Source organism: Eulemur rufifrons, chromosome 6, assembly GCF_041146395.1.
Source record: "Eulemur rufifrons isolate Redbay chromosome 6, OSU_ERuf_1, whole genome shotgun sequence".
NCBI classification, from domain to species: Eukaryota; Metazoa; Chordata; class Mammalia; order Primates; family Lemuridae; genus Eulemur; species Eulemur rufifrons.
Genome location: NC_090988.1, coordinates 96,425,372 through 96,439,916, shown reverse-complemented (window position 1 = coordinate 96,439,916; position 14,545 = coordinate 96,425,372). Strand labels below are relative to the sequence as shown.

Here is a 14,545-nt window from a genome sequence, read left to right as displayed (position 1 = left end):
GGTCTCATCATTAATTCAAATCAAGACCCACACAACTTTTTCATCCTGGGTTTCACCTCTCTTCCTCTTCTTCCTCCTCTAATGAGAAAATGCATATGAGGCTTCTGTACTTATCTTTATTAAACACCATTTTCACCAGGCCTTACCATATTACTCATAATTGCTAGCTGCCCAAAACCTCAATCAGTTATCATAGCAAAAAGGTAACCCTCATGGGTGTTTCAGACACATATGGTAGGGTGACCCTTCTGGGCACCCATCTTTCAGGCAGTGGCTCAGGGAATCAGGGCCATCCATTTAGGACTGTAACATCTATGAGACAGAGTGTAGGAACACAATGGACATTTTATGGTCAGGCCTGGAATTGGCATACATCACGGGGCACACACATTTAACACAGTTATAAGTCCCCATGGTAACCTACAATGAATTATAAGAAATGTTGTCTTCCTGTAGGTGTTAAAAGAAGGAAAGGGATGGTCAGCATCTAGCCAGATTCTGCAACAACTGTATCTTTAATGAAACAAAAAGGTTAAATTACTCATTGTCATCATTTATGGTACAGTGACCTCATAGTCCACGCATTTGGGCAAGGCCTCTTTCCGAAACCTGTAACTAGTCGTGTGTATTCCCATTTCCTCCACTCCCATCCTTCACCATGGAGAGCTTTACCATGTGTTTACTATTAATCTCTTTATTTGTACATGCTGCAAAACGTTTAATATCTTTGGGTATGCAGGTATTTTAATTTACACTAAAGGCATGATGCCAATTTATCCAATCTCTTTCTTACCTTTTGCCATTCACTGCTAAGTTTGGAGATGTAGTTATGCTTTTGTGTGTAGATCTAGTCTGCTGCTTCAAACTTCTCAGCTCTCCATAGGGAGCCCTGGGTATGTTTTTCTCATTGTCACTCCCAGTGACAGATTCCCTGATTCCCACAGCATCCCTGACACCACACCAGTCTCTAATATGAACATCTTGATATGTGTGTCTTTACTATGAGAATTTTTTTATGAATAGGCTTTAATTTTCATAGCCGTTGTAGGTTAACAGAAATATTGAGTAAAAGCACAGAGAGCTCCCGTATACTCCTTCTCTCAGAGTTTCCCATATTGTTGGCATCTTGCTGTAGTGTGGTGCATTTGTTACAATTGATGGACCAATTTTGATATGTTATTGACTAAAGTCCATAGTTTACATTAGGCCACACTCCTTATGTTCTACAGTTTAGGGGTTTTGGCAAAAGCATAATGTCACATATCCACCATTAGACTATCTCCCTATAATTCCCTGTGCAACATCTATTTGTCCTTCCCCCTGAACCCAGACAACCACAATTATGAGAATTTATTAAGGATATATAGATTTTTGTTGTACTTACTGTTTTCATTTCTGAGATTCCCAATGATTGCCTCTCCATCATGGCCTATATCATATATCTTTTTAAAAAGAATTTTATTCTATTCTGAGTGTATCATAAAAATTTAGTAATAAAACATATGTTGTATAAACGCTCAGAAAGTTAAACATTTTATAAGACCTGTAATGACTTACATATACCGATAAAGTGACAACTGGCACAGAACAGGTGTCTAAAACTAGAGTTTGTTCATGTGTTACTACTACTGGGAATTCAGTATCAACTCATGTAACTTAGTCAAAACTGAGTCCAGACTTGGTCCCCTTCCTGCCACTCCACGACACACATAATTCCCTTTTCTTTCGATTTATCTTTCCCTTGTTTGTTCCTTTTGCTCTTTCTCCCCTCATCCTCTCCTCTGCGAACTTTCTGTCAGTTCCTGCACTGCGGGGAACAGTGGGTGAATTATTTTCTCCTTGAGCTGAAACTCATTTTCCAAGAGCTAAAACGCAGACACAGCTGAGCATGGCCATTGTACGGTCTATCTGCAACTTTCATTTACTGTCTTTTCTCTCTTCCATTCAAGGAAGTTTAGCCTTTACCTTGAGAGTGCAAAGGTCCAAACACGGATCTCTTGATTTCAAACCCCAGTGCTCTAAACACAACGCACAAATCACTATCCTAAATGTGTATGATTTTATAACTAATATTCTTTACAACTTCCCATTTCATCTTCTTTTATATAGTATCACAGGGCATCAGAGTCCACATGGTGATAGTCTGGTGTGAGAGCTTTGACAACACTCTCATACTAAGAAATAGGGAGGAATACATCTATGATTTCTGCTGTTGACTAAAAAAATTATGCCACCAGGTGTCAAGTGCAATGTTCCACTCATTATATGTTAATCTTAAATTTCAGAATGTGTCCTCTGTGTCAAATTTTCCATATATATATATATATATATATATATATTTTTTTTTTTTTTTTGGGACAGAGTCTCACTCTGTTGCCCAGGCTAGAGTGCTGTGGCATCAGCCTAGCTCACAGTGTTGCGGCCCGGTTACAGAACGGGGGATGAACACATAAACATACATACAGACACACGGAAAAAACACACGGACACACTTAGACGGTAAAGACTGCAGTGTGGAAAACTCCAGTCACTTTATTTTTATACTCCTATTTTTCCAGCAGCTAGTTCCTGGTACGTGACTATCTTCAGAGTCCTGAGGTGACATGTTCCATTTCTTATGGAAATTGCTCAAGGGAAGGCAAACATTTGCATCTTAACCTTTGGAACTCAATACCTGTGTGCAGGACAATGAGACACACCTTGGCTATTTGCCATAGGAAACAGTTTGTCTATTTCAATAGGCCATTTACCTTTAGCTCCAAGAAGCATTCAGCAGTCAGCAGTCAATGGGCCGTGTCTGGACCCATTGACCTTTGGACCCAAGAAGCATGTCCAGCTTTCGCTGACTCTGAGCTCAAGCCAATTCTTGCTCAGGGACGATCCCTACACACAGCAACCTCAAACTCCTGGGCTCAAGCAATCCTCCTGCCTCAGCCTCCCGAGTAGCTGGGACTACAGGCATGTACCACCATGCCCGGCTAATTTTTTCTATATATATTTTTAGCTGTCCATATAATTTCTTTCTATTTTTAGTAGAGAGCGGGGTCTTGCTCTTGCTCAGGCTGGTCTCTAACTCCTGAGCTCAAACAATCCGCCCACCTCAGCCTCCCAGTGCTAGGATTACAGGCGTGAGCCACCACGCCTGGCCAAATTTTCCATATATTATTTTGTGCCTAAATTATCTTACATGGTATGATATTTCTTAGGTTTGGACGGAAGATCATGTGCAGCTGGTGTTCCCTCCAGCTGGCCATCTCTGACACCTGTGCAGCCTTTGCTCCCACCTTCCTCGTTTACTGCTCACTACGCTTCTTGGCAGGGTTCTCTATCATGACTCTACTCGGAAACAGCTTTCATCTCAGTAAGTCAATGATAAGTCTTTCATTATCTCTATGCCTTGCCTTTGACCTTGAAATTACCCTCTGTCTGATATTACCATTACCATATATGTTTTCTTCCAGTGATAGAGTGGACAAATTCCCAGTCACGATCTATGGTCACAACACTGCTATTATGTGCCTCCAGTGTTGGGCAGATGTTCCTGGGAGGACTGGCTTTTGTCATTCAAGACTGGCGCACACTGCAACTGACTCTGTCTGTACCCATGTTTGTCATCTTCTTGTCTTCCAGGTATGGACAATCTCCATTTTCTTTGCCTATATGGGAAGTTATGGTGGGAATAGAGACGAGAATCCTTGAGATCTGTTCACTCTCTGGTTTTGTGCTGTCCCATGGTCCCTATTAGCACCCACTGTGCTATATGAGAAACAAAGTACTGAATAGAACAACACACTACGTGGAAGGGCGGCACTTTGTAGTCATTATTATTGTATAGTAGACATAATTCTCCTGAAATCATTTTTCATAGCACAAAAACACCCACTTATTCATGAAACAAATATATTATTGATTTAGCTAGGGAGACATTATGTGATGCAGATGATTTGGGAATGTTTTTTCACTGTAATTGAGATTTGATAAAAAGGAAGGGCAGAATGTGGGCCAAGTCGAAGATTAAAGCAGCCTGCACTCACTACTCTCAAGGAGAAGATCAAAAGTTGCAGGTAGAAGTTCACCCATGGGTGGACCATTTAGTAGCAAGCATTGTGAGTTATCAGAGAATCCACTAGAGGTGCCAGAAGTGGGGGAGAGAGAGGCAGGGTGATAAGCTCGGCAAGATCGGAAGGTGGCTGGGGAAAGAGTCCACAAGTGGGGAAAGTTTGGGGAATATATCCTGGGGCTCCATGCTTCCCCAGCAGAAATTGTATCCCAAGCTTTGAGGGGGCTCCCCCACCACAGCAGGCCTTGGAACAGATCAGAGAGCTGCTTGGAGACTGTGCAGCAGCATTGCACAGAGAGAGAACACAGTGGCATCCTGCCAACTCTGGCCTCAGGTCGCTGCAATAGACACCACTCTGCACTCTTGCCCTAGAATGCCCGGTCTGCGGAGGGGCCAGCTCCACTGCAAGAAACTTACCATTTCCCCGCCAGGCTAAGGAAGGAGCAGGGAGTGGGGCATTCTCACATGAACTGAGACTAAGTGCTATGCACTCCCCTAACCTTCCCACTGGCCTCCTCCCAGATTTCCAGGCAGAGCAGGTACCTACCAGCCTTCAGCATCTGCTGCTGCAATCTCACCAAATCCATAGTGCCACTGCCACCACCTGAGTAGCACCAAAGCACCTGCCACGGGCAGAGCTGTGCAGAGGGAGAGCCCCAGCCACAGCACCTCTTCAGTGGGGCACATGACACCTGCAAGATTTCACCCGCCATTGCAGTTCAAAAAGCCACCCTGCAACTGCCAAAGACCTGCAAGCTATCCAGGCACCGATCAAGGCCCCCTACCTTTCCAGGTACCTCCCAAGGTCTTGCAAACCATGCAAGCACCCATCAAGGTCCCATGAAATGCCGTGCCTCTGGCTGCAGTCCTGCCATGCACTAGGCATTCACGAACATCCAGTGAACCATCTCACCAGCAGGAATTGTCCCACAGTGCACCCAGGGTCACCTGTGAAGGCCCCATGACCTGCCCAGCTGCCTGCTGAGGTCCCCTGACCCATAGGGTCACTCACCAAATCCTGCATCCCACCAGGATGCCTGCAAAGGTCCCACAACCCATAGAGGCGAACACCAATGTCTCAGGATGCATGCAGGCAACAGCTAAGATCCCACAATCCATCCAGGTGCCCGCCAAGCCTACTCAATCTGTCAGTTCAACCAACGCAGTCCTATGTCCAGCCATTTTCCTGCCAAAGAACCACAACCCATGCAGTTGCCTGACAAAGTTCCAAGACAAACACAAGCACAGGCCAAGGATCTACAGCATTCCCAGGCACTGATCAAGGTCCAGTGATCTCACCTGTCATCAGGTGCAGTGGTGTGATGTGTCCAGGTGCCTGCCCTGGTCCTGTGAACCTGCCAGCTGCTGGTAAAAGTCACAACACCCGCCTCTGTGGACAGAGATTTGCATAACCCTGTCAAGTGCTTCCATCAGGACCTGAGGACCAACCCACAAATCTGAATAAATATCACCCAGCACAGGCTTGGACTGTGACAAACACAGGAAAATGGGCCGAGGCGAGAGAACAGGTTCATTACAGGCCCTCAGTGCATCCGCCTCTCTCTCACTGGGTCAATCCTCTAATGCTGGACACAAAACTGTTATCTAAGGACCTCTTCTTCTTCTCATTAAGTGGGAGCATTCTCAGCAAAGGGGAACAGGTGTACCACAAACCTATCAACCTTAACCTGAGAGAAACATTTCAGATGAGAAGAAACCAGCAAAAGAATTCTGGCAATATGAAAAAACACCCTCAAGTGACCATGACAGATCCACACCAATGGGCACCAGTTAAAAGGAAATTATCAAAATGTCAGAAATGGAATTCAGACTATGGATGGCAAACAAGAGGAATGGGATTGAAGAGAAAATTGAAAACCAGCTCAAAGAAATCATGGCCGGGCGTGGTGGCTCACGCCTGTAATCCTAGCACTCTGGGAGGCCGAGGTGGGCGGATCGTTTGAGCTCAGGAGTTCGAGACCAGCCTGAGCAAGAGCGAGACCCCATCTCTACTAAAAATAGAAAGAAATTATATGGACAGCTAAAAATATATATAGAAAAAATTAGCCGGGCATGGTGGCGCATGCCTGTAGTCCCAGCTACTCGGGAGGCTGAGACAGGAGGATCGCTTGAGCCCAGGAGTTTGAGGTTGTGTGAGCTAGGCTGATGCCACGGCACTCACTCTAGCCCGGGCAACAGAGTGAGACTCTGTCTCAAAAAAAAAAAAATTAAAAATAAAAAAAAAATAAAAAAAAAAAGAAATCAAAAAAATATTTCAGGACCGGAATGGAAAATATGAAATACTCATTAAAGATATAGACAACATAAGAGAGGATATAACTGAACTTAAAGAAATGAAATACTCATTTAAGGTGTCACAAAATACAGCAGAAAGCTTCTACAACAGGCAAGTAGAAAAAAGAATCTCAAAGCTTGCAAACAAGGCTTTGAAATAACTAAGTCAGTCAAACATTCAAAAAAAGAATAAAGAGAATGAACGATCACTCAGGAAAATATGGGACTACATGAAAGAAGCCAGTATATGAATTATAGGTATCCTGGAGGGAGAAGACGAAAAAGCGTGCAAAATCTATTTGAGGAAATTATTGAGAAGAAATTTCCTGGTATCACCAGAGAGCCAGATATCCAGATACAAGATGGTCATCAAACTCTGAGAAGATCCATAGCAAATAGGATATCCCCAAGACACATAGTCATCAACCCGGGCAAAGTCAAAATGAAGGCGAAAATTCTACAAGCTGCAAGGTAAAAGCAACAGCTAACCTACAAAGGAAACCCATCAGGCCAATAGCAGAGTTTTCAGCAAAGACATGACAAGCCAGAAGGGATTGAGGCTCCATTTTTAGTCTTAAACAGAACAAGTACCAGGCAAGAATTTGTATCCCGCAAAAGTAAGTTTCAAAAATGATGGAGAAATAAGGACTTTTTTGGACAAGCAAATACTAAGGGAATTTGTCACAGCTAGGCCTGGCCTAGAGGAAATGCTCAAAAATGCACTATACATGAAAAAGCACAACAGATAAGCACCAGTGTAAAAACACCTGAAAGTTAAAGCTCACAGCTCTTTTTTTTTCTTTTTTCTTTTTTTTTTTTTTTTTTTTTACCCTGGATGTGCTAAGAGGAAGGCTCACAGCTCTTAAGAAACAACAGCACAAGAAAGAAAACAAACCAATAAGTTGTCATCCAACATGATGAACAGAACAGCTTCACACATATCAATACCAACACTCAATGTGAACGGTCTGAACGCTCCACTTAAAAGACAGACTGGTTGAATGTATGAAAAAACACAAAGCAAATATTTTCTATATCCAAGAAACACATCTAAACCACAAGGACTCACACAGACTCAAGGTAAAGGGATGGGGAAAATATTTTATGCAAATGAAAACCAAAAGCTAGCAGATATATCCATTGTCATATCAGATAAAATAAACGTTAAACAGTGGTAAAAAGAAGATTAAAGTGGTCATTATATACTGGTAAAGGGAGCGATCCAAGAAAAAGTCATAACAATGCTAAATATATACGCAGCTAATACAGGAGCTCCCAGATTCATATAGCTACTAATAATTGTACTAGATATAAAGAAAGAAATAAACAGTAGCATCTTAATTCAACACCCCACTCACAGAACTGGATAGATCATCAAACCAGGAAATGAGTAAAGAAACACTGGACTTAAACAGGACTCTACAAAAAATGGACCTAACATATAATACATTTACAGAACTTTCTACTCCACACCTACAGAATATATATTCTCATCAGCACATGGGACATTTTTCAAGATTGATCGTATCTTTGGCCACAAAAGAAATCTCAGAAAATTCAAAAAAATGTAAATCATACCATGTATCTTCTCAGACCACAGTGGAATAAAACTAAAATTCAATTCCAAGAGAAATACACAAAGTCATGGAAATTACCATCTGATGAATGATCCTTGAGTCAGTGAGGAAATTTAGATGGAAATCACATCCTTGAACTGAATGACAAAGGGGACACAAACTTTCCAAATCTATGGCCTACAGATACAGCAGTCCTAAGGATGAAGTTTATAGCCTTAAATACCGACATCAAAAAGACAGAAAGATCACAAATTAACAAATTAAGGCCACAACTCAATGACTAGAAAAAAAAGAATGAAACAAACCCAAAGCCAGTAGAAGAAAAGAAAATAACAAAGCTAACCTTAAACAACAGAGGAGTTAGGGGCAATGCTCCCATGTAGTCGAAAATCCACATATAGGCCGGGCGCGGTGGCTCACGCCTGTAATCCTAGCACTCTGGGAGGCCGAGGCGGGTGGATCGCTCGAGGTCAGGAGTTCAAGACCAGCCTGAGCAAGAGTGAGACCCCGTCTCTACTAAAAATAGAAAGAAATTATATGGACAACTAAAATATATATATATACAAAAAAATTAGCCGGGCATGGTGGCACATGCCTGTAGTCCCAGCTACTCGGGAGGCTGAGGCAGTAGGATCGCTTAAGCCCAGGAGTTTGAGGTTGCTGTGAGCTAGACTGACGCCACGGCACTCACTCTAGCCCGGGCGACAGAGTGAGACTCTGTCTCAAAAAAAAAAAAAAAAAAAAAAAGAAAATCCACATATAGATTTTGTTGCCCCCAAAAGTGAATTTCTAATAGCCTACTTTTAACCTCCAAATTTTCCTATAGCACAAACAGTTCATTAACATGTATTTTGTATGATACATGTATTGTATTACATGCTGTATTCTTAAAATAAATTAAAGGAAAAAAACATTATTAGAAAATCATAACGAAGAGAAATATATTGACTATCATGAAGTAGAAGGAGATCTTCATAAACAACTTTTTCCTGGTCATCCTCACATTGAGCAGGCTGAGGTGAAGGAGAAGAGGAGGGGTTAGTCTTGGTGCTTCAGGGGTGGCAGACATGGAAGAGGTGGAGAGGTTGGAAGGAGAGGCAGGCATACTTGGTGTAATTTTATTTTAAAGAATTCACACATGAGGAAACCTACACATTTCAAACCTGTATTGTTCAAGGGTCAACTGTATCTGTAGTGGTTTTGAAAAGCTTCAACATATCCCTGGTTGTCTAGAAGGTCATGTGCATGTCCATGGCTGTATACATGCTCATGAAAGTCCTGAAAAGGCCCTGACCCCTCACCTCTGGGTGATCTTGAGGCTCTGCATATGCAGTGAGTGGAGGCTAAGGCAGAATTGTAAACTACATGGCTGAGCGCTGAAGGCGTGTCCCAAGACATACTCACAGCCTCTCAACAGAGACTGGGAAATTTATTGGTTGAAGACAATTAATTCATTGGCTGACCACTAAGCTATCCAAGTGGAGACTTCAGAGGCCACCCATGAAAAATACAGATTTTACAGATTATTTCACAAAAAGTCACTGACCAAATAAACAACCACTACAACAAGCAGCAGCAACAACAGCAAATACTCTGAAAGAGGGATGAATCTCATTTCCAGTGTTGCTATATTTTATTGTTTAAAGGTACAGTTTTCAACAAAGTTATGAGCCATGGAAGGAAATAAGAAAGTATGCCTCCTACACAGGAAGAAAAGTTCATCAGTACAAACTATACCTGAGGAAAGGCAGATGGTGCCTTATTATACAAGGACTGTGAATCTGTTTTTAAAATATGTTCAAGAGTTAAAAAAAAAACCCATATGTACAGGACTAATGGAAAATATAAAAAAAGATGTTTCCAAATAGAGAATATGGGTGAAGATAGAAATATTTAAAAGTAGCCAAATTGAGACTCTGGAGCTGAAATGTAAGAAGTGAAAAATTCACTGGATGGTTTAAATAGCAGATTTGAGCAGGCGGAAAATAAGCAGTGAATATAAGGTTAGATTATTGAGTTTATCCAGTTTAATGCACAAAAAGAAATGAATTACAAAAAATGAGGAGAGCCTTGTAGCGTTGTGGCGCCCTATCAATTGTATCAACACATGCATTAGAGGAGTCTCAGAAGGAGAAGTTAGAGAAATAAGAAGAAAGTACTTTTAAAGACACAATGGCCCCAAAAAATCAAATGTGTTGGAAACATTTATCTATACATTCAAGAAATTAAAAAACTCCAAATAGATCAACTCAAAAGATCCACACTTCGGCATAGCTTAATCAAACTACCAAAATCCAAAGACAGATTGTTCAAACCATCAAGAGAGAAACAACTCATCATGTACAAGAGATCCTCAATAAAATTAATAGCTAATTTCTCATCTGAAAACATGGAGACTGAAAGTCAGTGGGGTTAGATATTCAAAGTGTTGAAAGAAGGCCAGGCGCGGTGGCTCACGCCTATAATCCTAGCACTCTGGGAGGCTGATGTGGGCAGATTGTTTGAGCTCAGGAGTTTGAGACCAGCCTGAGCAAGAGTGAGACCCCGTCTCTACTAAAAATAGAAAGAAATTTTATGGACAACTAAAAATATATAGAAAAAAAATTAGCCGGGCATGGTGGTGCATGCTTGTAGTCCCAGTTACTCGGGAGGCTGAGGCAGGAGGATTGCTTGAGCCCAGGAGTTTGAGGTTGCTGTGAGCTAGGGTGACCCCACAGCACTCTAGCCTGGGCAACAGAGTAAGACTCTGTCTCAAAAAAAAAAAAAAAAAAAAAGTGTTGAAAGAAAAATCTGTCCATAGGAATTCTACATCTGGCAAAACTATTTTTTAGTTAGTATCTTTTCAAGTGCTTGCATATCTTTTTTGGAGAAATGTCTATTCAATCATTTGCCCATTTTTGAATTGGGTTTTTTTTTGTTGTTGTTCTTCTTGTTGTTTCAGTTTTAGGAGTTGTCTATATATTCTAGATTTTAATCTCTTATGAAACATATGATTTGCAAATATTTTTTGCCACTCTGTGGGTTGCCTTTTTACTTTGTTGATAGTCTTATGTAAAGCACAAATTTAACAATTTTTCATGAATCCAAATTTGCCTATTATTTCTGTTGTTTCCTGTGCCTTTGCTGTCATACCTAAGAGATCCTGGCCAAATACCATGTCAAGAACACTTGCCCTATGTCTTCTTCTAAAATTTTTATAAGTTTAGGTCTTAGATTTACTTCTCTAATCCAGTTTTAGTTAATTCTGTATATGGTATTGGACAAGGGTCCCCCTCCATTCTTTTGCATGCATATGTGCAGTTTTTCCAGCACCATTTGTTGAAAAGGCTGTTCAGCCCCATTAATACTCTTGTCAAATATTATTTGGCTATGTATGTTAGGGTTTATTTCTAGCCTCCCTACTCTATCCATTGATAGTACCACACTGTTTTGATTACTGTAGCTTTGGAATAAGTTTTGAATTTAGGAAGTGTGAGTCCTCCACCGTTGTTCTTCTTTTGCAAGATTGTCTTGGCTATTTGGGGTCCCTTGAGATTCCATGTGCATTTCAGGATGGGTGTTTCAGAAAAAATGTCATTGGAATTTTCATAAGGATTGCCTGTGTAGATTGCTTTGAATAGTACTGACATCTTAACAATATTAAGTCTTTCAATCCAGAAATGTAAAATGTATTTCTATTTGTTTTGTCTTCTTTGATTTCTTTTAGTAGTGCTTTGTATCTTTAATTCTGCAAGTCTATAAACACCTTGGTTAAGTTAATTTATAACTCTTATTTTTGTTCATGCTATAATAGATGAAATTGTTTTTGAAATTTCCTTTTCACTCTGTTCATTGTTATTATATAGAAATGCAACTGATTTTTACATATTGACTATGTATTCTGTTACTTTGCCCAATTCATTTGTTAGTGGTAACAGTTTCTTTTTTGTGTGTGAATCTTCAGAATTCTCTACATATGACTTCATATTATCTGCAAATAGAGATAATTTTACTTCTTTATTTTCAACATAGATGCCTTTTATTTTCCTTGACTAATCACTCTAGTTAGAAGTTTCAGGACAATATTGAATAGAAATAATGCAAGTGGGTATCCTTGACTTGTTCCTGATCTTGGAGTAAAAGCTATTATTCTTTGATCATCCAGTATAGTGTTCACTGTGGATTTTTCAAATATAGCACTTATTATTTTGAGGTGGGTTCCTTCTATTCCTAGTTTTTTAGGTGTTTTTATTATAAAAAGGTATTAAACTTGCTTTTTCTGTATGAATTAGATGACCATGTGGGGTTCTCATTTATTATATTAATAGCAATGTCACATATTATTCTGGTGGATTTTTGTATATTGAAACATCATTGCAATCCAGAATGAATGCCACTTGAGCACGGTGTATAATCCCCTCAATATGCTGCTGAATTGGTTTGTTAGTCTTATTTTGTGGATTTTTCCATCAAAGTTTGTAAAGGATATGGTTCTATAATTTTCTTATTGTGTTTTTGTCTGACTTCCAAATCAGGGTGATATTTGGCTCATAGAATGACCCAAAATATCACATTTTGAATGATTTCACACAGAAGAAGGATTTGAAAGTTTGATTTTAGAAAGTAGTCAGTATGAAAAAGTCCATACAGACAGAAAGTAGATAAATGGTTGCCATGGGCTGCAGGGAAGAAGTAATGGGGAGTGAATGTGATGGGAATTTCTTCAGGATGATGAAAATGTTCTAGAATTAGGTAGTGGTGATGCCTTAAGAACCTTGTGATTATGTTTAAAACCACTAAATTGTGCCCTTTAAGAAAGGTTAATTTTGCTGATAACTAGAATCTATATAGAACTCAGGAAAATCAGCAAGAAAAAAATCAAACAACCCTATCAAAAAGTGGACAAAGGACATGAACAGAAACTTTTCAAAAGAGGACAGGATAACGGCCAAAAACATATGAAAAAATGTTCAACATCTCTAATCATCAGGGAAATGCAAATCAAAACCACAGTGAGATATCACTTAACTCCAGTGAGAATGGCTTTTATCAAAAAGTCCCAAAACAATAAATGTTGGTGTGGATGAAGAGAAATAAATAGGAACATCATACACTGCTGGTGGGACTGCAAACTAGTGCAACCTCTGTGGAAAGTAATATGGAGATACCTCAAAGAGCTACAAGTAGAACTACCATTTGATCCAGCAATTCCACTACTGGGTATCTACCCAAAGGGGAAAAAAAAGACATTCTATAAAAAAGACATCTGCACTAGAATGTTTATAGCAGCACAATTCACAATGGCAAAGATGCGGAAACAACCCAAGTGCCCATCAATACATGAGTGGATTAATAAAATGTGGCATATATATATCATTGTTTATATATATGCCACAAAAAACAATGGGGATCTAGCACCTCTCGTGTTATCCTGGATAGAGCTGGAACCCATTCTACCAAGTGAAGTATCCCAAGAATGGAAAAATAAGCACCACATGTACTCACCATCTAATTGGTATTAATTGATCAACACTTATGTGCACATACGGTAGTAACATTCAGCAGGTGTCGGGCAGGTGGGAAAGGGGTGGAGGGGATAGGTATATTCACACCTAACAGGTACTGTGCGCAACATCTGGGGGATGGACATGCTTGAAGCTCTGACTCAGGTGGGGCAAAGGCAATATATGTAACCTAAACATTTGTACCCCCATAATATGCTGAAATAAAAAAAAGAACTATCAAAAAAAGGTTAATTTTATGGTATATAAATTATATATTATTAATAATAAAAAAGTAAGAATGTAAATGAATGATTTATGTATGTTCATTATTCATTTTTCTCTATAAATACTTTAACATACACTTATTGATGTCCAGATACACCTTCCCCTTAGGAGTCCAATGTAGGAGAGTGACTTGGTTAGAAATGACTCTACTGCAATTTATAAAGTCTGTATTAAGTGGAAGGGAAAAAGAATCTCAGGTTAAAGGTTATGTGACAAATAAACAATTATTTACTGTACCTGCATTGTCTTCTTTTATCAGATGGCTTGTGGAGTCTGCTCGGTGGCTGATTATCTACAATCAGCCAGATGAGGGCTTAAAGGAACTTAGAAGAGTTGCACACATAAATGGAAAAAAGGATGCTGGAGAGACTCTGACCATGGAGGTGATCTGGAAAGGGGAGCTGGTCCCGAGGAGGAAATGAAAACATGACCTTACAGTCATGCTAGTGTGGGTTCCTGGGGTGACTACACTTCTAGAATTAGGATTCTGTGAGTGGGACCCTACATCTCTGTCCTGGTTGCCCACCAGTTCATCACTGGGGATCGGGGTGAGCATTGGAAAAACCATCATTTCTTTTGTCTTTTGCGAGGATTTGGACATAGATATTACAGAAGTTCATATAATTCAGTTACGTGTACTTGTGTACATATTCACTGGCAGAAGTGCACATAATTATTAGAACAAGTTGGCCATCATGTTTTCATGCTCCTAACCTAGACAGGTAGGGGAAAGAAATCAGCACACAATTCATTTCCCACTATTCAGTAACTCTCGTGCCTTCTAGGGGGCATAAGAAAGCCAATGAAGGAAAGGGAAATTAACCATGCAGAAGAAAGATTTAAAA

At 40.1% G+C, this 14,545-nt stretch overlaps 1 protein-coding gene across 2 annotated transcripts in view; it reads left to right on the top strand.

Annotated features, from left to right (window-relative positions):
- LOC138384600 (steroid transmembrane transporter SLC22A24-like) overlaps window positions 1-14,545 on the top strand; it is a 38,383-nt gene that overhangs the window by 4,460 nt on the left and 19,378 nt on the right. For both annotated transcript variants that reach the window (XM_069470147.1, XM_069470149.1), the window contains exons 3-5: window positions 3,207-3,361; window positions 3,462-3,630; window positions 13,960-14,083. In XM_069470147.1, the coding sequence (XP_069326248.1) occupies window positions 3,207-3,361; window positions 3,462-3,630; window positions 13,960-14,083 (448 nt within the window). The remainder of the gene's footprint in view (window positions 1-3,206; window positions 3,362-3,461; window positions 3,631-13,959; window positions 14,084-14,545) is intronic.